At 40.1% G+C, this 24,946-nt stretch overlaps 1 protein-coding gene across 3 annotated transcripts in view; it reads left to right on the forward strand.

Moving 5' to 3' along the window:
• The first annotated feature begins 440 nt into the window (after nt 1-440).
• Nucleotides 441-24,946, forward strand: part of sorcs1 (sortilin-related VPS10 domain containing receptor 1) — a 273,677-nt gene continuing 249,171 nt past the window's right edge. For all 3 annotated transcript variants that reach the window (XM_034082138.2, XM_034082207.2, XM_034082291.2), the window contains exon 1: nt 441-1,199. In XM_034082138.2, coding sequence (XP_033938029.1) covers nt 567-1,199 — 633 coding nt within the window. In that variant the 5' untranslated portion in view covers nt 441-566. The remainder of the gene's footprint in view (nt 1,200-24,946) is intronic.

A 24,946-nucleotide genomic window follows, 5' to 3' on the forward strand; every position in this document is an offset into this window, starting at 1 on the left:
GCTACCATCCCTGACACTGCACTTAATTGAAAATATATTAATATGTTCCAATTACAGAAAGCCCCCTGAAAGGATTGCATCCAAAAATGATCAACTGAAATTATCCAATTTCATTTGGTAAATTAAGCGATCTACTTCCCCTGAAGAAAGGCAGCTGATAAAATATGCTCAGGAGAAAAAAAAATACCAGTATAAGCTTCTCAAAAAAAAATGTGCCTGTGAAGAGAAATAAAAGAGCAGCAGAACAAAATGACTACATTACTGACTGCTTTAATTATAGCTGAGCATATGGTGGACTATACACATATGGAGAAAGTCAGTCCAACATATCCTCCATCTCTCAGACTTCAGCTCCTCCCCTATTCGTGCGGGGCTTAATTTGATCAAATCCTTCAACTTGGACCACTTTTTTTTTACACCACACTGCATTTGAGCACCGCCACAACTTGCAGCAGCACTTCCTCTTCCCACATCCGAGTGGCAATTTACACCCATACAGGCAGGAGAGAAGAGTGGAGGATAAAAAGGACTTCTTACATCCTCTGCATCTTTCTCTGCCGCCAGCAATGGAGAAGGAGCTCATATTTAGCCCAAAGTGGCACCTTGCGTTTTGCTTTTTGATTTTGATGATGTTCCAAGCCGCCGAAGCGGAGATAACTTGCAGGTCTTGCCAGTCTGGAAATAAGTGGCGCTCTCGGGAATTAATGCTAAAATTCGACACGAGTGAGTCCGCAACAGGATTAAAGAGAGAGGTTGTTGGACAGGGAGACGGGGCAGGGAGATCTGCTAGTGCGGAAAGTGTGCGGTTCCCCTGTGCAGCTGGCTCCGTTGAATGCGCTCCAGCTCCGGCGGAACACACGGAGCCGAGACGGAATATAGACGCAAAAAACAAAAATGTTGAGAGCGAGAAAATGAAAGTTTCCAATGTCAAAACGAGTCAGGAGAGCAGCCCGGGTTTGACTTTTAGCAGAAAGCGTGCCAGGAGGAGCAGTGATGACGGGGAGGAAATCACATCCCCAGCCCAGAGTCAGGACCCGGGAGAGGGCGCGCGCAGAGTTCCGCGCTGGAGCGGAGAGGACCGGAGAGGAGCCGGAACTCCGAGGCACGACGAGCTGAAAGTTGACAGCACAACGTTCGCCTTGACCGGGGACTCCTCTCACAACCAGGCTATGGTGCACTGGTCCGGCCAGAACAGCAGTGTAAGTGACTTCTTATGTCCACTTTAAGCATCACTGGACACAATCCCCCTAGAGCATGTGCGCGTATATTTGTCCATCAGGTGGGCACGAGCCACCTCAGGAGAGAGTAATCTGTGTCTGATGGAAAAAATGTGTGTGTGAGAAAGAGAGAGTCCACACTAATTGTTATCATAATTTGTCTAACACTAAACATGTATTTTATCACGAGAGGTAAAATACTTAGGGTTTCAGAAAGATATTATTCCCACGACCAATAAAGCATTTATTTTATTATGAAACCTTTACATATAGAGCAATGGCTTACAAATGGTTAACTATTTTACCACATGAGAGGTAAGTTTCAGAAATATATGAAGCATTTATTATATCATGAGGCTTTTAAATATAGAGCCATGGCTTCAAAATGGCTAACTATTTTCACCAGATTGAGTCATATTCTCATGTTATTAAGCCCTATCTTTCTTGAGTGAAATGGCTTCCTCTGGGAATTTTCAGCATGAAATTGTAAAGTGTTTCAAGTTTTTCCCCTGTAATTTAGATTTTACACATTCAAAATTATACTGGTCTGGTCATGGCTTTTATTATTTGAGTTGCAGAGAGAGACAGTGGGGGTTTAGTTTACTTCAGGAGCTTCTTCAGTTCGAGCAGCTGAACCGATGTCAGGCTGAAGCTGTTCATGTTGATCACGGAGCGTCTCTGACCAGAGGGGAGGATTCTCAAGGAGCTGCAGGTTATGGGAGAGGTTAAGCAATTCCAGCCGTCCCTCCTTCCTCCTCTAAAGCCAGGTTTCCTCTGCCAAAGGGCTGAAGCACCTGCCTGCTTCCTGGCCTCTTTGCTAGAGGGTGTGAGGTTCTTTCATTTAATTGCAGGAATGGGGAGATGAGGGGTTCTTTTATCAGGTGCTCAGACTCAAGAGTTGTTAGTGCAGATGCAAAGAGCTGGTTGTGACATGCATCTACCAAAAGCAGAGCGAAATGTGACACATCGTAACTTTTTTTGTCAATCAAACAGTACAACATTTAAAGATAGAGAGCAAATCCTCATGAGGTAAATATGTCCTTCACCTGAGTTCAGCTCCAACAGAGGGTTGGAACATGGATATTATGTATAAATCACAAATGAATAGGATAAAGACTGCAACATATTCGAGTCGCAGGAAGCAAAATATTTGTGAAAGACTAAATATGTATTAAAGTACCATTTTGCATTGTGGAGCTGCAAAACATCCCGTACTGATCCTCTTTAAAAATCACACCATGATGATATGCATATATTTTGACAATGATAATGAGGGCAATGATGCTAAAATGATCAAAATCAAAGAAGCTTTATTGGCAAAAAGACAATATTGCCAAAGCACATTGTACAAGGTGGTACAACAGAAAACATTAAGCAATCACTTCAATTAATGCAATTGAAATTCAAGGAAAGAAACATAACTGATGGAGGATATCATCATCCAAGAAGTTATGATTATAAAATGTGTGGTCAATCAATGCTCTTACACATTTGTCAGCCCTGTATGATTTTAGTTTGCATTAAAGTGCATATAGTTATTTTAATTCTGATGGAATCTGTTTTTTAATTTTGGGCAACCTGTGCCTTTATTGAAGTGATGGAGGAAAGGGTGACACAGAGGGGCTGATGGCAGCACATGGTCCCAGGCCAGGTTGGACCCAGAATCCCACTTTTAGCCCGTCTTCTTGAAGCATTAATGTGAAGCGTCTTCCCCAACACTGTTGCTGGTATTCTGCACGGTGCCATCCATGGCCCTACACATTTCATCACTTGTACCTGCTCTGCTGCCTTTTAATGCAGCATGTTGTGCATTCTTCAAAAGACAACAAGTGTTCGCTGTAGGAGGCGAAGAGAAAGCTTTTTCTTGTGTTGAATCTGAGCATGAATACATGCTTTCTGTTGAATCTCATGTGATAATCTCAGCCTAAATGCATTTTGAGATTATTGCTTTTAACTTTAATTAACATGGAAAGAAGAAAGTCTGTGGGTAGTAAAACACTGGAGCACAATTCAAATGTATTCGTTTGCTGCGAGCGCTGATATCTCAACACTTCTCTTCTTAAAAGATAATTACCACAGAGTGAGAATCAAAGGGAAGAATATGGATAAAACATTTATTTTAGCCCAGAAAATGTGCGGCCCTGATTTTTTTAAATGTTGTTAACGTTTGTCCTCAAACTATTCTCTGTGAGTCAATGTCCTTATTGTTCCACAGCTCAATGTAACACCCACAGCACTTATCCCTGTCTGTAACAAAGCCAATTACAGTCAAACACGTATCACCAGCTCCCATGCCCTCCACTCCACCACTGACTGAAACTCTATCCGCGCCTCAGGTGTTTCCGCATTGACAAACTACTGTAGCTCACGACAAAAAGTGACCTTATAAAGGAGGCAAAAAATCCTGAAAATGTCAGAAAAATGCACAATTTCCATGCTTATTTCCTTTTTCTGCCAATGTATGTTTACGCTCCAAACAAAACAGTCATTAATATTGAATAGCCCTGTTTGATTTTGTGATGGGAATAGATGCTACTTGTGTAACTAGGAAACAATTTGCCCCTATTCTTTCAGTCGACACAAACAACTTACTCGAGGCGTGCGACAATAGAGCATGCTAGAGTCGCTGCTATAAGCAGGAACAGACGTCCTCGCTCTTTACAATCTGAGCCGCTGTATAAATAAACAGATGACTCCACAACATGCCACGGAGTAAACGTGAAGAAGATACAGATAAGGGTTTGCGGCTCTTAATATTTAACCTTAAATGCATTTACAAAGCAGATCTTTTAACCGCCCGCATTACTGTGAGCATGAATGACACATTGCATCCGAGGGTGTAATTATGACTCATAGTAGGGAAAGATGTAGTATGAGTAAAAATACATACACACAGCAGCTGAATGGAGTAGTAAATGATGGGAACATAATAGGCCAGGCATGCAGATTGGAGACGTAGACACGGAGACACCGCAGGCTTCACTCAATTAGCAGTGCCGTGTATTTGTGCTTGCAATATTCATTTAAATGAAAGTATTGGAGCAAAACAAGAAAGAAAAAAAAAAACCTTAATTTTCCAATTTCACTTTAGGGAACGTTTTCAAGGGGTCAATGATATGATCATGACTTTTAAAATACACATGTATGTAAGTAGCCTAAATAAAAACCAAAGAGGCAGTACGTCTAGCTAATATATCAATCTTTATTTTAACCCTAATTCTGCCAGTAATCCCCATTATTTTAGAAAAGTAAAAGTAATCTCATCAACATTTTTATAACTATAAGGGAACATCACTACCTTTTTTTGTTTCCCGATTACATAATTCCATTACATTTAATCATGTACTCCCAATGCCTGCTTGTACTACATTAGGAAATGTCCCAATGGAAAGAATGATAAATGTTTTTTGTACTATTCCTTTCAGTATGTACCCTGTAATTTTGGATAGAATAAATGTTTTATTGGAATCCACTTTAGGATGGTTCCTTTGTTCTGTCTACTGCTTCTGCTACTGATTTCCCTTCAGTCTCTTTAAAACCATTTGACAGTGCTCAGAGAACTGAATGCGTTGTACTCAACTGTATAGATCTAAAAAATGGGTGTGACAAAGTAAAATTATTTCATAAAAAGTACAACATCCAGCTGTTAAAGAACTACAGACAATAGCCTAATACAGTAGAGGTGTTACTCAAGGGATAACATTTATGATAGCCAGAAAGGCCTGAGCGGAGACTAGTGTCATAATAATTGGAATGTTCAATGGTGGAATAAGTCCCTTTACATAGTAGAAGTATACTACAGTGTATACATTACATTACATTACATTGCATTTAGCTGACGCTTTTATCCAAAGCGACTTACAATAAGGACATTCGACCAGGAAGACACAACCTTGAAGAAAACAGAATCATATAAGAACATCAGGTTTCATAGAGCCAACATTTCAAGTGCCACTCAACTGGCTTTAGATAAGCCAGTCCTTTATTAGTATAGTGCTCTGTTAGCAGTTCTTTGTTAGTCATTCTATCGCTCGAAGTGGAGTCGAAAGAGATGAGTTTTCAGTCTGCGCCGGAAGGTGTGTAAGCTTTCTGCTGTCCTGATTTTCAATGGGGAGCTCATTCCACCATTTTCGAGCCAGGATAGCAAACCCACGTGTTTTACATACTCAGTTACAAGTACAACCCTTGCATTTATTGTTTGTTACCTAACTGAAAGTACGGCATCATTAGCATCAGAATATACTCAAAGTACCACATCTAAGTAGTAATAATGCAGTACGGCAATTTTCGGAATAATAGCTTTCATATCACTGGGTTATAATAAGAGATCCATTAATGTGTATACAGTTGCTGAACTCAAAGTAGGGTTTGGGTTAGGATGTCAATCTGTAGTCCGGTCTGGTTCAGAAAATAAAGTCACTCCTGAGCATGTCTCCCTTAAAACACACTGGACTAAAAGACCCAACAGCAATACTGAAATCCCAAACTTCAAGAAATCATTGTCATGAAAATGTTAACTTAAATTAGAGTTAGTAATTCAATCTGCAATCCCGACTGGTCCCAAAAATCAAGTCACTATTGTGCCTGTATTTGAACACATTTGTTATATTTACCTTTTCATCTTTTCACATCTCTCCGTCAGAATTATACATGGCCACTGTTTTCCATTCAACTCCTGTCTTCAATTATGGAAACAAAGAGAAATACATCTGATCAAACAAATACCCGCTGAGTTCTTACTGGCAGATTCTGAGAAAAAGGTTAAAGTCAAAGAGCAGTCCCACCGTGGGGCCCGCTGGCATATTGCTCAGATGGATATACAATATGCACCCGGACACTGTTATTTACATTATGAAATGTCAGCCATTTAGAACCATGTTCTGTCACTCAGGTGGATTCTGGCTGTCATATCGCCCATCAGTCGTAGAAGTTTACGCTTGAGCTTTGATGGTTACAGAAACGTTTTATTGGACATGTCCGTCTGGCGAAGCATGTCAATAAGAAATTAAACAGAAAACATTTTTTGTTGGATTCCAATGCTCGGTCTGTAGGGACTTGGCATTGGAACCTGAGGGTCGTGGGTTCAAGTCCCACAACAGACCAAGTTAAAGTTCCCTTGAGCTAGGCACTAGCCCCCAGCACTGCTCACCGGGGCCCCCCATTTCTCCCAATATCGGTGATATGATTAAAAAGGAAATCATCCGAATCCTCCATTTCAATTTAATATATCAAAAGATTTTCTCAAAAATGAATGAACAGTCTCTCACACGGTGCTCTTTGAAGCGTTGTGAGAAACATACTCACATCTGCCGTCTCACACCAACTCTCGAGGTGTTGAGGAGATCTATTTCAGGTTGTGTATGCGTTTTGATAGCCATGGCAGTGCCCAATTTACCGCAAACTAAATATTCATTTTACAAAAGTTGCATATCTCCTCTGTAGTGGAGTTCTCTCCACACCATCAAGCCTTCATGATCTGCTGATTTCCAGACACCTGAGGGTTGTTAATGCCACGTGGAGTCGTAGGACGAGTTATAAATCAAACACAATCACAACCTGCTTATCCAAGATGGCAGGAATCAGACGTGTTTATTTGGAACAGACATATGCTCAACTGACAATCAGGGAAAGTGGTTTCTACTTATGTTCATGCAGCCACCAGAGAAAGATATTTTCTATGTTATGGTATGTAAGACTTGAGTGGAGGGTTACAGCGTAAATGACCTGTAAAATCGTTTGGCATTGTACTTGACTATTAGTTGTTGAGAGGAAAGACTTTTTTTTTTTTTTTTTTAATAAAAACAGTTATTGGGCCTGTCACTTTAGATATGTTTTCAGGTGGGAAGAAACCAGCATATGGTGTGTTTTTGTTACAATTTTATGAATACTATTGTTAGGCCCTGTCGCGATAATCAATAAATCGACTTATCGTACGATAAATAAAAAATGGACTCGGTAACTTTTCTGAGCTTGATAAATTGCTGTTTACATGCGTGTTTGTTTACATAAGGATGTGACCAGCATTTTAGCCTGGTGCGCTGTGAGGGGCGGGGCTTACACACAGCCAAGTCACGAAACTCTGCGTGGAACAGTGTAGCAGCCAAATTAATAATATAGAGACAAGCAGGAGACAACGTGTGGCTTTCTCAAGAGGAATTTGAAGTTAAATGGAATTGGTAGCAAAACCTAATACCACATCTCCGGTGTGGGCATATTTTGGATTTAAGCCAAATCAACGAGGCGAACCTACGGACTTGAATGGGCCGGGCAGTGTGTTGCATTTGTTTAAAAAAGTTAGCAACAAAAGCTAGCAATACGACCAACCTTAAACTGCACCTGAAACACAACCACCCCATTCAATTTTCCCAGCTGGGAGCAGGCAGCTGGAGATGGAGAGCCCCCAGCTTCCCGACAGTTTGCAATCAAAGATGCATTTGCCCGACGATGCAAACATGTTGGTGGTCCTTGCTCGAAATCTTTGAAATACAGATTTGGATATGGCCTGTTGAGGCATCTGGGTCTTTGTATGGACAGTGGACTGTACACTTGACTGTTGTTTTAAGGAGGTTTTTTTTGCTTCTGAGACAATGTGTGCTCATATTTATATATATATATATATATATATGTATACTGTATGAGAGAGAGAGAGCTCTGTTTTCCAGCCTGAGTCTATTTAATTGATTGTTTTGGTTGTGTGTGATTTAATTAATTTGTTATAATTGAATTTGTTTTATTTATTATATATCATTTATATATTTGAATATTATTTCACATTTCATTTGCAATGTTGAATGTTCAATCAAAAGTTATGTTTGAAAGGATGTACTTAAATTATTATTATATATTATCATTATGTCAGTGGTCTAAAATGGTCTTTCAACGGTGCCGACAATGTTATCGTTTATCGCAATAATTTCCGAAAAAATGTATCGTCCAACTAAATTAATTATCGTGACAGGCCTAAGTATCGTACCACAAACACTGTAGATTATGTTTTCAGTTGTTTTAAATATGCTTAATGAGTCACGTGTTGATGTAAACAGTCACACATTTTGGATGCAAGTGATTGGACATATTTATTAAACTTCTGTCTATCCCTTTTTAAATAATGGAGAAAAAAACAGAAAATCGAAATCTTAACAAAGATTAGTTATTTTAATTATAGATAAAGGTTTACTATACACTCTTGAGCCATCAATATGTTCATGTGGGGCTTAGATTTGGTCACATTTGATCCATTTACCTGACAAGGACTTTATTTGAAAGTTCTGCGTCTCTTATGATTTTATTTTCTTAAATCTGTTCTCCCTCTTATTCCTTTCTCTACGCTCACATGCACCTCCTTGTGTCCTGGCCACATCGTCCCGTGTAACAATTCCAATGTAAGCTTCCGAATCAGGTTGCGAACATTCCGTTGCAACACTAGGCGGAGTCTAATCTATGCGGTTCAGACCTGTAACTCAACACATCCTGCTAAGAGGAGAGAATACAGGGGAAAAAAAGAAACATAATCATAGCCACTGTGTGGGGCTAAGCGGTCCTTGGGGTACATGCCCAGGAGTGATCAAGCAGGCGGACGCTGTGATGCTTCAATAAGCAGCGTTTACTTGCTATCAGCCTGCCCGTAAACAAACTAGCTTCCCAGTTCTGCTTTCCTTTTAGAAGCTTAAAATCCCATGAGAAACTGTCACAAATAAGTCATTATTCCCTTTAATTTAAAGTTATATGCCGTAAAACTATCTGTCTTAGAGGATTCAAAGCCTCCATATAGGCATGACAGAAATATTACACTCTGTGGGGCACTCTCAGTCAAGCCTGTGATGCTTCAGGTACAGACTTAATTTGTGCCCTTAGGTGCTGCTGAAGGAATCGTTCCTCTTACTTTCACCTTTATGTTTCTCCCTCTTATGGTCTTTTTTCAATCGTGCAATGACCAACATTTCCTCTTGTGTAATTGTTCACCGCCCACTCATTCTGTGGCCCCTTCAATTTACAGTAAGTGGGGAGAATTTATCTTGTGGTGTACTCACATGAATTAATTCACCAGCAGCAGGGAGAACCTCATGAAGGGTACTGGAGGTTTATGAGTTACTAGTTCATTGGTTGCCTTTTTAGCACACATGTTGGCATTGCATGGACAACTAGTGATGGAAAGTAGCGGTCTGAAAACGTTTTGATCAGATTGTTTGATTCGAAAGATAGAATAATGTATCCTAATTAAAAAAGCTTGAAGGTGTGTGGAAAGCTGCATTCACGTGATATGCGATGTTCTCTTTGCTTATTGGGAAATGCGGTGAAAACAGGAAGTTAGTTTTGTTTCTTGGTTACCTCCCTGCTACCTTGCGGCGCTACAAACAGCTGTCTGGTATCATGTTAATGCAGCTTTGGGGGCGCTGGTTAGATGATATTTGATCATCTAAAAATAAATCACTTTGTAGCATACTAATGCTTTGGGTGAGGCTCAATGAACACATTCTAACCTAGCCTTGTGTTAGTGCTACGTCTTTGTTTGGCTTGGATTTTATAATTTGTTGCTGTGCTTAACGGTTCAAATATTTCAAACTTTCACCTTATTTGTTGGTGTCGTTCAAATAATGCAGCACAATGAGTGGACAGTTGTGTTTGCCAACACCTGTAAGTAGGGATGGGTATCGAGAACCGGTACTAAGTCAGTACCGGTACCTGATTGGATGGTATTTGTATACCGTTAAGCAACGGTGCTGCTATTGGTATATGAATTACGCTACTTCCTTTAGTTAAACAATTCTGGTTGGTTGGGAACCCTCATCCCATGTGACACATCTGGTTTGAGTACCACTCTGATTGGCCACTGTGAATGCCCCTCGTCATCGTCTCCTAACAGCGCTCTTATTACTGTGAGACTCCCGGGGGAAGACCATAGGGGCAGACGCAACATCTTGCACAGGGTTGCCAACTTCTCACGCATCTGGCGTGTGACACACGCTTCACTCTTAATTGTCACTCTCTCACGCTGCCCAAACTATTCTCACGCCAAAAACAAGATGAACCGGCGATCGTTTTTTGGTTGGTTATTTACAATGTTGAGGTGACAGCTGCTCAAGCCGTCGATCCACTCCCTCCCCACCACTCTTAACAACGTTAACAGACAGCAGAGCAGTGGGAGCCCGGTTGGTCAATCCCCGACCCGTATTGCGCATGCGCAGATCTAAGATCCAGTAGAAATGATAACAAGTAAAAGTCTTCTGTTTATTGTTCTCCTAGGCTAAACTAGAGTCAAAGAGTATATGAGAGTGAGAGTGTGTTAATTAATATACTTGGCAGTTTGGAGTAAGTCTGTAGATTTGTTTGTGTGTGTGTGTTTCATAGGCCTCTCACGATTATTCATTTTGTTGGATACATTTTCCCGGAAATTATTGCGATAAACGATGATATTGTCGGCACCGTTTTATGACCATTTTAGACCACTGACATAATGATAATACATAATAATAATTCAAGTACATCCTTTCAAACTGCTAGTCACATCCTCATGTACAGTAAATTGAAATGTATCAAGGTCAGAAAAGTTATCAAGTTCATTTGTATTTATCGTACGATAAGTCAATTAATTGATTATCGAGACAGACCTATGCACACAATAAAACAGTGGAAACAAACATGTGTTTAACTTTCATTAGTGAATGAAACTTTGTGCCCTTTATAGTCTGTGTCCAATATTATGTATTTGTATATATTGTATATATATCCTATATATATGCAAAGGTCTCGCTACTGACACGATAGCAGTCATTTAGTGCGCATATGTGTAATTAAACCCATGATATCAAAATCTCACTCCAGCCAGGTACCCAAAGTTGGCAACCCTCCCGGCTTTGCAGCCTGAGCCGATGACATGAAGATGTCGTCTTCCTGCTCATCCGAGTCAGACAGGAGGAACTCAGAAGTGTACTCTTCGTCCTCCATGCAGTCTAACTCCAGGACATCTTCCGCGGGTGAAACCATGGTGAGGTCCAGTCGGGAGCCCCAGCTTGGTATAGCGTGGGGCCCCGTTCCCGCGTTTCTTGCCGCCACCGGATCTCGGCCTGATATGGCGCGGGATTCCGGTTCTGCGGGTGCCGCTGTCGGTGAGCCCAAGACCGCAGTGGAGGGGCTCCATCTCTGTGCAGACGCCCCCGTGTCTTGATTGCCGGTCGGCAGATCAGTGGACATGAGGGGGTCCCCGTCCCGACAGGTTAACTTGTTGCGCTAACCTTCGGTGGAGGCTCTTCAACGTGAGGCGGGGCACAATGTCCGCACGAGCCGGGGGTTGTCGATGGCCTCCTGGGCGTGTTCCAGCCCGAGGCAGGACGAACAGATCTGGTGTGAATCTGTGCCTGACACTTTCAATCCGCAACCGCAGCGCCGAGCCTCCGAGTTCCTGACTCCTCTGGTGTGAGGGGGAGAGGCATCCATCTCGTTCGCCGTGAGGCGTGGAGAGGGTCCGCTCATGACAGGTACGTTCGAGAAAAAAGTGTTTACCGATCTGTCTTTAATCCGGGGAAAAAAGGACAGTGTGGGTCTTTTTCTCTCAAGGATATTACCTGGTATGGTAATATTCCTGTAATCCTTTTCTCCTCCGTGGAAGAGAGAGAAAAAAAGTGTCCTCCTGCTACCGTGGTGTCGGTAGTGAGGGGAAAAACACAAGTTAGCGACTGGTGTGTTGCTACTTGAAGTCAAAACCTTACCTTACTCCAGAGGAAAGAACGGCGAGGTTGACTATAATACTCTTCTGTGAGAGAATAGGGTAGCCGGCTAACGCCCGTCGACCGAAATTAGCTTTGGTTCAGTCTGTGGACTGTTAAGCTAGCCCGGCTACTATTAGAGATGTGCTCTGAAGCGAGAAGAGGTGTTTGAATGACGCATGCGTCGTGGCGCAAGCTACTTATAGGGGGTTGATTTCCCCTGACGTTGACGTCAAGATCACCAGCCAATCAGGATTGGCGTAATGAGATTGATGCTTCTGTTTGCTCCGCGATGAGGCGCATCCCATAGTGAGACATCGAACGGAGTGTTATGAATGAGAACTTGGGTCGCAGGTTCCTCAACAGTGCATTACAAGACCTCTATCAATATGTGTGTATACCTCCCACCATTAAACTATCATATTCTGCACATTTCTTATACTATCTACATACATCTTATAAGAGTATAATTAATATGTATACTATCAGTTAAAATAAGTGCTTCAATATAGTTAACATTGCAGGAAAGCAATATATTAGACGTTAAGTACTTTGTCAGGCTTATTCTTTATCTGTCGATACCCCAAAAAGCTTTTTTCTTATTTGAAAGAAGACCTTAAACTAAGTATTCTTTAATGATTAAATAAAGGTAATTAGTTTTTCTGTTTTGCACATCCTCCTATTAATATATTTGATACATCCGGCACTAAACTGTTTTATTGTAGAGATCACTTACAGTATCTTCTTAATTTTGTATATTCTATATGTCTATCATTGATCTTTCTACTTTCCCCTTATGAAAGTATGTAAATATAAACATATTCAACACAAAATTCAATAATGTGCTTTAAACCACTAGGCGGTGCGGGTTAAACAACGGTCAAGTTTTAAAGTGTTAACACAATCAATTATACTTTCCAGTATAAGTTTCCAGCTTCGTTCATGATGGATGTATTGTTGTTATCCACACATATGTTTAATTAGTTGAACCTACACCTGCAACAGTCAAATATAGGCAACTGTTGAGGAGTTGGAAAAGTCAGAAGATGTTACAAATAAGGTACAACACGCATAAAATGCCATAATAACTTTGTATTATTAGTGTAAGACACTTATGTATGTATAAACATCTGAAGTGTGTAGTTTTATTCATGTTTTCACATAATAGTACAGGATATTGCTATATTATTTCACATGTTGTAGTTCTCCACATTAATATCTGATTTGTAAAACATCATAGACGGAAAGGTTTATCCGTCATTTATGTTAAGCTATGAAATTCTGAATCCATAGATGTGTCTTTCATCACCCAAAAACCCCTCACTATTCTTATATTCAGAGAATATCAGTAATATCTTACTCCTTAAAAACTACAAGTCCCTGTCTATCAGCTGTGCACACGTTATGGTGTAAATATAACCTATCTACCAATTGGATCAAATATAAAAGTCAGCCGAATTATGTTGATACTGCAAGGAGACGTATTGTGTGAAGAGAAATTGAAGATGTTGTTTAATTGCTGATATATTTATAATACACGGCACATATTCAGTTTCGGTGGCAGTTTTTCTAGAAGTCTTCCAATTAGGGCTCTATAAATAAAGAACTAAGGCAGATGTGTCATATTTAATGCAGCCGAACCGTGTATTACAATGCCGTTTTGTGATGACTTTCAAAGAGAAAAGCAAGCACACTTGGACCGACTAGAATAACCAAAACCTGCAAGACTATGATAGATTTAGTATTTACTAACAAAGCTGACAGAATAGTTAAAACCTACAACTTCCTGTATGGTCTTTCTGACCATAATCTTGTCCTTTTTGCCAGGAAACTCACAAAAAAAAGGTTCATGGCCACACCTAAAACCCCTGCCTTGGGTTCACGCTTCATCCCCAAAAACCTGCAACAACATTTTATGGATGCAGTGAAAATGATTAATTGGGGGGACACTCTGTCCTCTGAAGATATTGGTGAAAACAGTGATCTATTTATATCTCAAATGAATGATACAATGTCTTCCTTGTCAAGGAGAAGGTGCCTTAGGGACAGGAAGGAACGTCATCTTCCCTGGCTGAATCTACAGTGACTTTATTTACAAGTGCAGGAATTTATTATCTAGAGACCAACTATTAAAGCAAAGCTTGAAATCCGGACTATCCACAAGGTAACACAAACAATAAGACAGGCCAAAGCAAAACGTTTTCATCAATATAATTGAAGGTGCGAAAGGTAACAGTAAAAAAGTTTGGCAAATCTGTAGTTACTATTAGGTAAACCATACTGTACCAAACAGGAAAAATATGTACTATAATTAAAAATCAATGATGCCCTGACCCTGCAGTGTTGACCAACTCTCTAAATTAGTATTTCATAAATAGTGCTCTGGACATTACAAAGCTCTTCCCGCCATCTGAGGTCTCACCTAGCCCGATTGTGGATTACACACCCCGTTTTTGACCTGGGGGGAAATCACAGAGGTTGAGGTAAAACACATAATCTTAGGGTTAAGAGGTTCTAATGCAGATGATTTAGACACCAACTTTATAAAAACACATATTGACGCTCTATACAACCATTTACTAGGTTAGTAAATGCAGCAGCACGAGGGAAAGTTCCATCATCCTGGAAGGTGGCCACGGTGACAGCGATCTTTAAATCTGGGGATAAGGCAATAATGTCCAATTACAGACCAATCAGCATCTTCCTCTGTGTCTCTAAGGTTAGCTTAGAAATGGGTGTCAAAACTAATCACCAAACACTTAGACAAAGTTTCGCTCCACTCCACCCAATGCAGTTTGGTTTCGTGCTCACCACTCCACTGACACAGTTTAACTGTGTCTTGTGGAAAAGGTTAAATGTAATGTTGGACTCGAGCCCATATGTAGGTGCTGTCTTCCTTGATCTCAGGAAGGCTTTTGACACTGTTGACCACCAAGTGCTCCTTACAAAGCGGACGTATTTAAATCTTTCGGCAGATTCAATACAGTGGAAGTTAAGTCTTACTTACTACAGAAAACAGTGTGTTTTGGTCAACCGGAGCCAAATCCCCCTACCCTTGTGAACCCTGTTGGGGTTCCACAAGGTTCCATTATTGGACCATTACTGTTTTCTCTGTACATTAATGACTTGCCTAATGTATGTCCTGAGTTGAATATGCAAATGTGGCCGATGATGCGGTCATCTTTGTACACGGGAAAAAGACTGAAATGATCTCATCCTGTCTCTCAAATGCTTTGGACAAGGTTCAACACTGGCTGAACAACATTTGCTTACAGTTAAATGCAAAAAAAACAGTATGCATGATGTTCAATATAAACAACCAGTCAAAAATCAAAGGATCCAATGTGTTTTTAAAATCAAGTATCTTGGAGTGATAATGGACTTGAACTTGACTTTTAAGAAACATATTATGAAAGTATCCAATACCATTAATTCAACTGGCAACATTTTAAAACAAATTAGACCTTCTTACCTGTCAATGCTGCAAAGTCATACCTCCACTGTATGATTCTATCCCACATTGAATACTGTTTGACAAACTGGTCGTTTGCTTTTGCCACAAACCTGAAACCCATAGAACAGCTGTACAAGAGAGCTATCAAGGTGTTTGACAGAAAGCCAAATTCATACCACCACTGTACCATCCTTGAAAAACACAATTTCTTGAGTTTCACCAATTTTAAGTCTTTAAAAGTATGTGTTTTTTTTATAAATGTTTACATGGACTGGCTCCCTCTCCCTTACGGGAATTCATCCACAAAAACACACTGGACACTGCACTAGGTCATAAACCAGAGGAGACTGTGAAGCCCACCATAGACGGACCACTTTTGGACAAAATGTACTTTCCATTAGAGATGGGTGAGTCCTGATTCATCCGGATCATTAACCCGGATCCTAGTAATGAGCTGGTTGTGACGAGTCTCCCCTCTCGATTAACCCAAGTCCCTTTGAGTCCTACACCTGGTGATGTACAAATTAAAACTATAAATTGCGTCACTCGCTACTCTCCTTATAACATGTAAAATCACATTACAACGTACCCCAGTCCATCTGCATAGCCTTTAGCAAGTAGTAGGATAGCTCAGAGCCGTAACCGTATAGCAGATGTAGAGATCCAGACTCGTCATGCACGAGCATAGCCGTGGGAACTGGGAAGTCATTTTACTTAGGGGGTGCGGACAAAAGTGGGGAGAGATTTCAACAACAGTAACATGAAGTATTTCAAATGTACACCATTCACAGCCCCACCTCCAGCCCCCCTACCTCCCGCGGCTATTGTGCACGAGTCAACAGCAGACTCAGAGATTCGCAAATCCTGACTCACTGTGCAAAATATAGGCAGACTCGTGCGGACTCAGAGCCATAACCGTATAGCAGCAGATCCAGAGATCCAGCAGACTCGTCCTCATGCACGAGTCAACAGCAGACTCAGATTCGCCAAATCGCAAATAACCCTTTTTTTTGTGATCAACATTTTTTATTAAAGTAAAATACACTGTAGCGAAGGTTAATGTAACGTTAGTTTAATATGCTCGTGAAATGCAAACAACTTTTTGGTTTCACCGGTAGGATTTCTACACTCTTGGTGATGCTGACTCATATGACTCAAAGGACTCGTATGATCCGGATCTCTTCAATGACTGACTCAAAAGACCCTGAGTCCATAAAGGCTCCGGATTTGCCATCTCTACTTTCCATTAGAGGCAGCTCATTCTGGAATAGCCTCCCAACTGAGATAAGGGATTGTCCCACTCTCAATAGTTTATTAAAAGGTCAACTCAAAGAATGGTTGAGAAACAACCAGACGTCCAATCAACCGCTAAATGCACTTTAACACAGGGGAATCTCCTCTTGCACTTTAGGTAGCTCTTGTATCTTCTCTTGCACTTAATATGTTTGTTGCTGCTATAGTGTACAGCCATGTGGTAAATACTTGTATGTTGTATGTCAGGAACTACGGATGGAAATTAGCTCAAAGCTACAATCCGGCATATTTACACTTGAAGCATTATTTGTCTAAGTGTTTATTAATGTGCATTGTCCCTATTCAAATAAATAATGAAATGAAATTAAAGTATTATTTTCTTTTTTGAAAAATGTTTTTCGGATTTCACATTAATTTCACTGAGGTGAGTATGTTGTAGAACGATAAGATTACTGGATGACACAATGCTAGCAATTGGACAGTAATCTAAAAAGAGCAGAAAGCAAATAATGAACTTCTGCTAGCTAACGCGTGCTGGTGACATATATCTACACAAGAGCCAGGCTGCAGTTTCCCCCTCTTCTAGTCTTTCTGCTGGGCCAAGATAATTGCACACACATGAAATTGGTATTGATCTGTTCATAAAACTCTTGGCAAGATGCCAAATAATCATATTTCTCAAAAATGTCAATTTATGTCTAACAATCAGTCATTTAAAGCTCTTTGCAGAAAGGACATTATTGAAGAGAGAGTTTGATTTAGCTCTTCAGACAAATTATGGAACTAAAGCTTATTTAATGTGCTGCAAGCTGAGTCTGTCATATCCTCAGACATTGTCAGAGACGGTGTCCTGAATTATTTTTTACTAATGGGCACTAAGAGAGATAGAAATGTTGTTAAACGATTGCTATGAAGCTCATATTAGACAAGGCTGCTGATTTTGGGATCAAAAAGGAAATCACTATCAGGGTTAGCCTTGTCTCGTTTACTGCATATGATACGTGGTATTGCAGTGCCATTTTCTCTTCATAAATATAAATGCATTGTATTTTCAGCCACAGCTGGTTACATTACTGCAGATGCCCCACTGCCCTGTGATGTGATTGACACTTTGATGTGAATGATGGTGATCGAAGTGATGGGTTTGTGGGGTAAGAGGAGCTCGGGCACACTATTAGGAGAGAACTGAAGCGCGGCTAGAGGCTGAGCTGCGAGCCGGAGCAACAGCCACAGATCAGCTCTGGTCTGGACATTTGTCACAGTTATGGGAGCAAATGGTAATATATACACTACACAGAGAGTTTTAAGCAAGAGCAAGACGCTGGATTCACTTTCAAATATCTGAAAAAGTCAAATTTGCAGGACGGAGTTCATGGAGATAAAGCTGATACCGTCAGATTTTCAGTCTGAGGCACAAGCATTCAATTGCTGGTCATGGTGTTTATACATTATCTGCTTCCTTTGACACCTATTAGCCCTCATAGCAATTTAGATTGACAAGGGGGATTTTTATAGCTGTTCAAGGCAGTCAGAGGTCTCCTTTCAGGCAGGCAGAGTCCCATCTCACCCGCTGATCAAGTTCAAAATTGCACGGGACATTTCAGTGGCACAAATTGAATCCCTGGCAATCTGTAAAGCGCAGGAATGTGTCTGAAAGGGAAGATGGAAAGAGGTGTTATTCAAGTGTGTTGACTGAGAGAAGCAGATGAGATGGCCGGTCAAGTTAATTGACCAAGTCAACATGGTACAACATGCAGCTACATCGTGGTAAAAATAGCCTTAAAAGACCTTGAATTACACAAAAAGAGCAGGAGATGGATGGTTCTTTGATTTAAACACGTGATGGTGATTGTCAAGCAGCTGTTTTTTCTTGCTCTGGTTGCGTGTGTTTCAAAATAAGACATGGCAGGAGACTAGTTGTGCCCACATCACGCTCTTAAGTTTGACATGGGATACACTGAATACTTAACGTTCAAGAGAGAAAGCAACTGAGCCTTTTCTTTTCTTTACAACAACCCACGCACTTCCTGGAATGGCATTCAACAAATGACCCAACATGCAATCTACAAATCTTATAATGATGTCGGTATCACATTACCATCATTATGAGCAATGGCTCTTCCTGCCGCCTTTGTACAAATGCTGCTGCTTGGAGAATGGCAATACAAGTAATGCTATTTAGAAGATGTGGCTAGAATGTTGCTCTGATCTTGCTTGGGCGGTGAAGTTCACACGATGACTCTTTTTCTGTCAGAGACCAAGGTTGTTAAGGTCTTATGTACGGTTGTGAGTGTGTGAGTGTCTATGTTGGTGAGGAACCTCTGAGGTCAATTACCAACCGTGAGCAGACAAGCACTGGAAGAACAAAGAGCGTTGAATATTGTTATAAGTTGATAGTTTACAAATAATTGTCTGCTCAGAGTCTTTGTGGGTTACTTATGATTACGATGTATGAGACACAACTGTATATTAATCAAACATGTGGCATTTAAAATGCTTATTTCTCTTTGTGACTAATAGCCAAGTTAAACACCTCTGTGCAGTGGAAGTGCATAGTGCCACATTAGTGCTGGCAAATCAACACGATGCATTTTAATTGGCAATGCAAATGTCATAGTCCAATTCAATGGAGACCTTCACAGCTGATCCTGTAATTATGATGTTGTTTGATGTAAAGATGATTTAAAGACTCCTTGTCTTTCAAGAGGGACGCATGTAATCATGTGTTTACATTGTATTTTGCCTGATAAGGTTGTTGATGGGACTAAGTCTATCCTCTTTGTTGTAAAAAAAAGGCATTACAAGTGTCAAATAAACAATCCAAGTTGTATGGGTCTATATCACTCCTATTATGTTCTTGTATTCCCATGTTCTCTAAGTTTTAGCCCTATAGTTTCCCATCAGGCTTTGGTGATTGGGCTTAATGGCTGCCATGTGCCAACATGTATATTATACACTATTGTAGTTTATCTATCTCTTCACAAAAACACAGACCAAAACTGAGGTTTGTTGGTTGGGGGGCGTATCATTTATCTGCTGCTTTCCATGCCTTACAACTGTGAGAACTATGAATATTAAAAAAAGTGTGAATGATATCAAACAATACAATACCTGTATTGAAAGTACATGATAATAAACACAAATGACGGTTTGCACAAACATAATCTAAATTCAACAGGTAGACAACTTTTTTCAACATTTACTGACATATTGTAATGGCATAGAACAAAAAGGGAAAAATCTCTTCAGCTGTGCTAACCACAGGTCTCTATTGCAGGCGTCTAACCTAAATCACAGATCAACTTTGAGATGAGGGTAACCTGAAGTTGTAAGATGCTCACTAATTTCCAGGTTGTTGGACCTGTTCCTGCACCACTCTTGGTCTGGAATGAATCACTTAAGATGAATTGTCACATCCGTCACATCAAATGCATTTTTTATTTACTTAGTTCTTGCACTGAACTAAACATAAATGTACTTTATGGAGCATCATTACTTACAACAGTTATGTGTTGACAGTGAAATATGTTTTGAGAGCGCTGTTTAACTCTAGAATGCAATGCCACAACTAGATAGAAGAGCAATTCCCAGCTCGTAATCAAAAATATAACTTTGTGAAAATGCGGTGAAACTAAGAACTCTAACAAGTCTTGTAAACAAAAGAAAGTGTTAAATCATAAGCACACTGTATTTATGTTAAGTTGTATTGGGAGCTGGCTTTCCAAAGTTGCACTCACTAACTGATAAGTATACAAGGATATATAATTAATAACCCTGGAGTGTGGGATTTATTAAACAGATATGGTGCTTATACTCTATTCTAAGCATGTTTTGAGTGTAGTTTGTCAACCACGTCTTGATAACTAAATGTTAGGATTTATGAGGCAACATCCCACATTGAAAAGCAGCAACGGAGATAGAGTGGTGCCATTTGGATGCAAAACACGTCAATTCTGGAGCCAAGGGTCAAAATCATTCCAATTACAGATTAATCAGCTTCTTTCACTACAGCTCATTATAGGCGGTGGTCTATTAATGACAACTAACAGTATATGACAGGGTATGTAAACAGAAGTAGAAGACATTTGGTTTTACATTAAGTTTTTATTGTGCAATATGATTTAAATATCTCTTTCAATAACCTTTGTGGTAATGGTAAACATTATTCTGCATCTTCAAAGAATAATGCGTCATGAGCCCTTCTGTGGAGTACAAGTCTGTGAAATCAAAATGTCACAGCTGCTAGAGTATTTATTCTTTTTATTTTGCAGATGAGACAGGTGTGAATTCATACATATAGTGCTCTGTACAAAATATGTGGACACATCACACCGTCCTACATTCTTGCTGACTTTTGGCACTGGCTCTGCATGAACAGTCTTCAGTTTTCTCCTGCCTACGGCAATGCCCTGCAAGAGGTGTCCATGTGTTTTATGAACCAGGAATTCTTGCCCAGGGAAAGAAATCTCCTCCTGATTTTTGGCAGGCCCCATCTGTGTAAAGACTCATCCTTGAAAAGACACACTGGGGACATGTGAAGACATCTGGAGATACAGTACCTGCCACATCTGCTAATGTCTAAACACATTTACCTCAACCCTGTCATTAGGATGTGAATTAGCATGTATCCTCCAATGATGCTTTGATCGGCCAGCTCCCTGCGTCACCGCTGTTGAAGGTAGCATCCAGCCGTCCCAGTCCATTAGACTGCAGCAAAGTAAAGCTGTTGACAGCACAGCTATGGCGACAGAAGCTGGATCTTATTTAGAAAATATTCTTCTCTTATTCATCATCATGTAACCTAAATCAAGAGACCTTATCAAGTCTTAAAGCATATCTGGTTGCTCATCCAGTCCTGAGATTTTGGAGACTGATACAAGTGTCTCTCATAAGGATATCTGTGTGGGTTACCTTTCAACCCCTTCAAAGGCTTCCATAGGATAACATCTGAAATGAGTTCACATTTGACATGGAAACTGAGGCCAACTGCCATTGAATTAGGCTCCTACTTAGACAAGGGATCTTGCCTTATATATGCTGTATCATTGGGTGCATTTTTACCCTTCAAAGGACGTTGGTATAACACCATCAAGACAATGATGGAATTGAGCATTGAGGGTTGTTACGGCCCGCCCCCTACTGCGTGTTAGTGGCTTTTGAGGAGACCCGCAACATAAAAGAAAACACACAAAACAACCAGTACTTAACAGCGATCATTTATTAAATGTACAGCCGTTACTCACACAAGCCATCCGGCAAACGAACGAGGTCTGGAGGACTGGCCAAAATAAACAAAAAGAAGGAGGGGGCCCGAGCCAGCCACACCACGGGCCGTAGCCATAGCTTTCCTCCCCTAACGAGAAATCTAACCAAAACCCTATGGGAAACAAAATAATGCCACAAAAACTAGACGACCAGGTCCTCCAGGCTACACATCGTAACAGCAGCAGCAAAGGAGTCTACAGCTCAAAAACAGCAGAGAGATCATCCACAGAACAGAGTCTTCCGGCATTAGGATAGGCGACTAATCCTTCTCCTCCAGTCTCTTCTTATAACCCGGCTGAGTGGAGTGGAATATAGGAACACTTGGGCAGAGGCGGAGCCAGGGGCAGACCAGGTGCAGGGAGACAGAAAAGACAACACGGAGGGGAGCACGTAACAAGGGGCAGGTGGCGAACATGAGGATGGGCTCGATGGTCGTCCTGAACTGAACGAGTTTCATTTTGTTCATTTCAGGTCAGATTGCATGCTGCCCAGTATTTGGCTTTTTCAGTAGAGGAAGTGTTTCTCTTAGAAAGTGATCAATTATCCCATGTCTTTGAAATCATTGACAGGGTTTTTGCGAGGATCCATTTGTAGCATTCATGGTGGGGTTTTTGGTGTTCTGCGAAGTCAAGATTGGTGATGTGCATATCTGGTATACTACAAGTGAAGTGTCTATTTGTAACTGTAATCTTTAATTAACAGCTACTTGAACATTTTCAAATAAAATGATGTAGTATCTGGATATAAGTCAGGGTTTGGCTGGTACTATACTTTAAATGCTCAACTGGTAAATAAGCTTTCTACACCGATAATCCAGTCCAACAACAATGTTCTGTTATACTTATTGCTCTTTTTTTTTAAATTGGATTTTGGAATTTTGCAGAAAATAAGATCCTTGGCAAAGGAATATTCATGATACGAACACATTTTGTTAAGCAGGATAGTTTCTACACATCACCACTTTTATGAATTTGAATGCCAAAACGCATTTTAGGCCACTAATGTTTGCCGTGATGACGTTTTCTAGTCAGCAACACATAGAAGCTTCAGATATTCACAAGTGGGGTATTTAGTGTTGTATTTTATGTTGTAAAATACAATTTTAAAATCTCTTAGCCATCTTATTCTAGATCGATAAAAAAACATTGATTTCGAGAGAAAGGAACCAAAACTGTTAAAGTGGTAACTCATTTTTCTGGTTCTATGACTCATTCCTGCTCCACTCTATAGAAAAATGGCGTTATGTAGATTTTCTATCGGACCCACCTTGTTCATCATAATAACTCACATTTCCATTTATCATCCATCTATCAAATGCAAAATCTAAAACCAGACATTGCATTTTAAATCTTTTAGAAGTGTATTCTTCGGGTTGTTTTTGGATGTACTTTGTGTAAAGCACTGGAGTGCCAGTGGCAGGATGATAGATTGGGTGAGTGTGTCTGACTATATCAGGCGTTAGCTTATTCGTATTTCAGGTCTCTCTGTTGGACACCAGAAACAAGGATCTATTTAATTCATTCACCCAGTAGTAAACAAGTCCAGGGGGCAGCAAGGACCTTATAAAGCGGGACTATATATTATCAGGAATCCTTCCCAGGGCTAACACGGGCTAAAACGAAACTCTGTGCATCAAACCTTTTAGACTTCATTCTGCTGCTGAGGTAATGCAGATACATTTATAAGGAATGGCAAGTTCAAGCGTGTGATCATCATTGTGTGAGCAGAGGTAGGCACTTCACATCTTTGACTCACCACTTGCCCGAGTGGAGGAGTGCGATAGTGGGAGGAAGAGGAATATTTCATAGAATTCAGGTCGATACCTCTACTATTGTAAGAATCTAAAGGCGTTGTTTTGACAATAAAGTAGAAACTTTAATCAGGAATGTTGTCATACGAACAGCTTTTCATTTCAGCAAGAGCTCTGAGCTTTTAAGAGTCAGTGGTGTTTTTGGCAGTAGTTTGATCAGTGGAAAGATACGCTGTTACTACAAAAGAATAAACACTAATCCATTAATTATTCCACTCGTTGATGGCAGCTTTTTCAGATTTTATTAGTTTACAGGAAGTGTTAACATGATTGTGATGTTCAAATATTGAATTCCATTCCTTTTTCAATTTAATTGTATATTTGTATCAGAAGGACTTCAATTGAAAGTGGACATGTTTATAACAGCATCAGCCCCCCTAAATTGCCTGAGGAAATAATTGTAAGTAAACACCATTGAAAGACCAAACCTATCAATTAATCCTACGACAATTGGCTGTGTAGCCAAATGTATCATTTCCCTCTATAATAGAGCTCCATTGTAGCCAAACAACTATTAAAATGTATTAAATAAAAAACCCATCGGTGAAAAGGGTGTTACTGTGGCTGATATGTTAGTTTATTACTTTGAACATGCATTGTAGTTTATTTATTTGGAATATTGCAAATACCGTCTAAAACCTAAAGATTTAATTCCCCAACATGTAACATTTCCTAAATCTGCAGTTGCCATTTGTTTTTTGGAAAGATTGTAATATATGAATGACCAGTTTTAAAAGTAAAGGCAAACTAATGTTGGTGTTCTTATGGAATATTGATACTGAATATTGTCATCATTATCCTTTACAGTATGTGTGCCTTTTATCTTTTCTTATGTATGCCTTTTATCTATTATTGTAATATTATATTTTATTATAATGTTATGTTTGCTGTGAAGCACTTTGGTAAACCCTCTGTTTTTAATATGTGATATAGAAATAAAGTGGATTGGATTTAAGTCCTTTCAATAATCAAGTTTCAACAAAGACGTGTTAATGATTTTAAGAGAACCCATTACACATAATTTAACTATCTTAAGTTTACTTTTGCAGTAAATTAAGCTTTAACTGCACTGCAATAATTCACTCATTGATATATGAGGCTATACATCTCCTGAAATGCTTCCCTATTTAAGTGAGTTATAATGTGTGAGTGTGAGTTGCACATGAATCTCGAGCAGAGCTGCCCTTTGAACTTCCTTTGCTCCATTTGGTAACCTTCCAGCCGGAGGACCTCTATGCTGAGT

The sequence above is a fragment of the Pseudochaenichthys georgianus genome, chromosome 1 (assembly GCF_902827115.2).
Source record: "Pseudochaenichthys georgianus chromosome 1, fPseGeo1.2, whole genome shotgun sequence".
Taxonomy (NCBI): Eukaryota; Metazoa; Chordata; class Actinopteri; order Perciformes; family Channichthyidae; genus Pseudochaenichthys; species Pseudochaenichthys georgianus.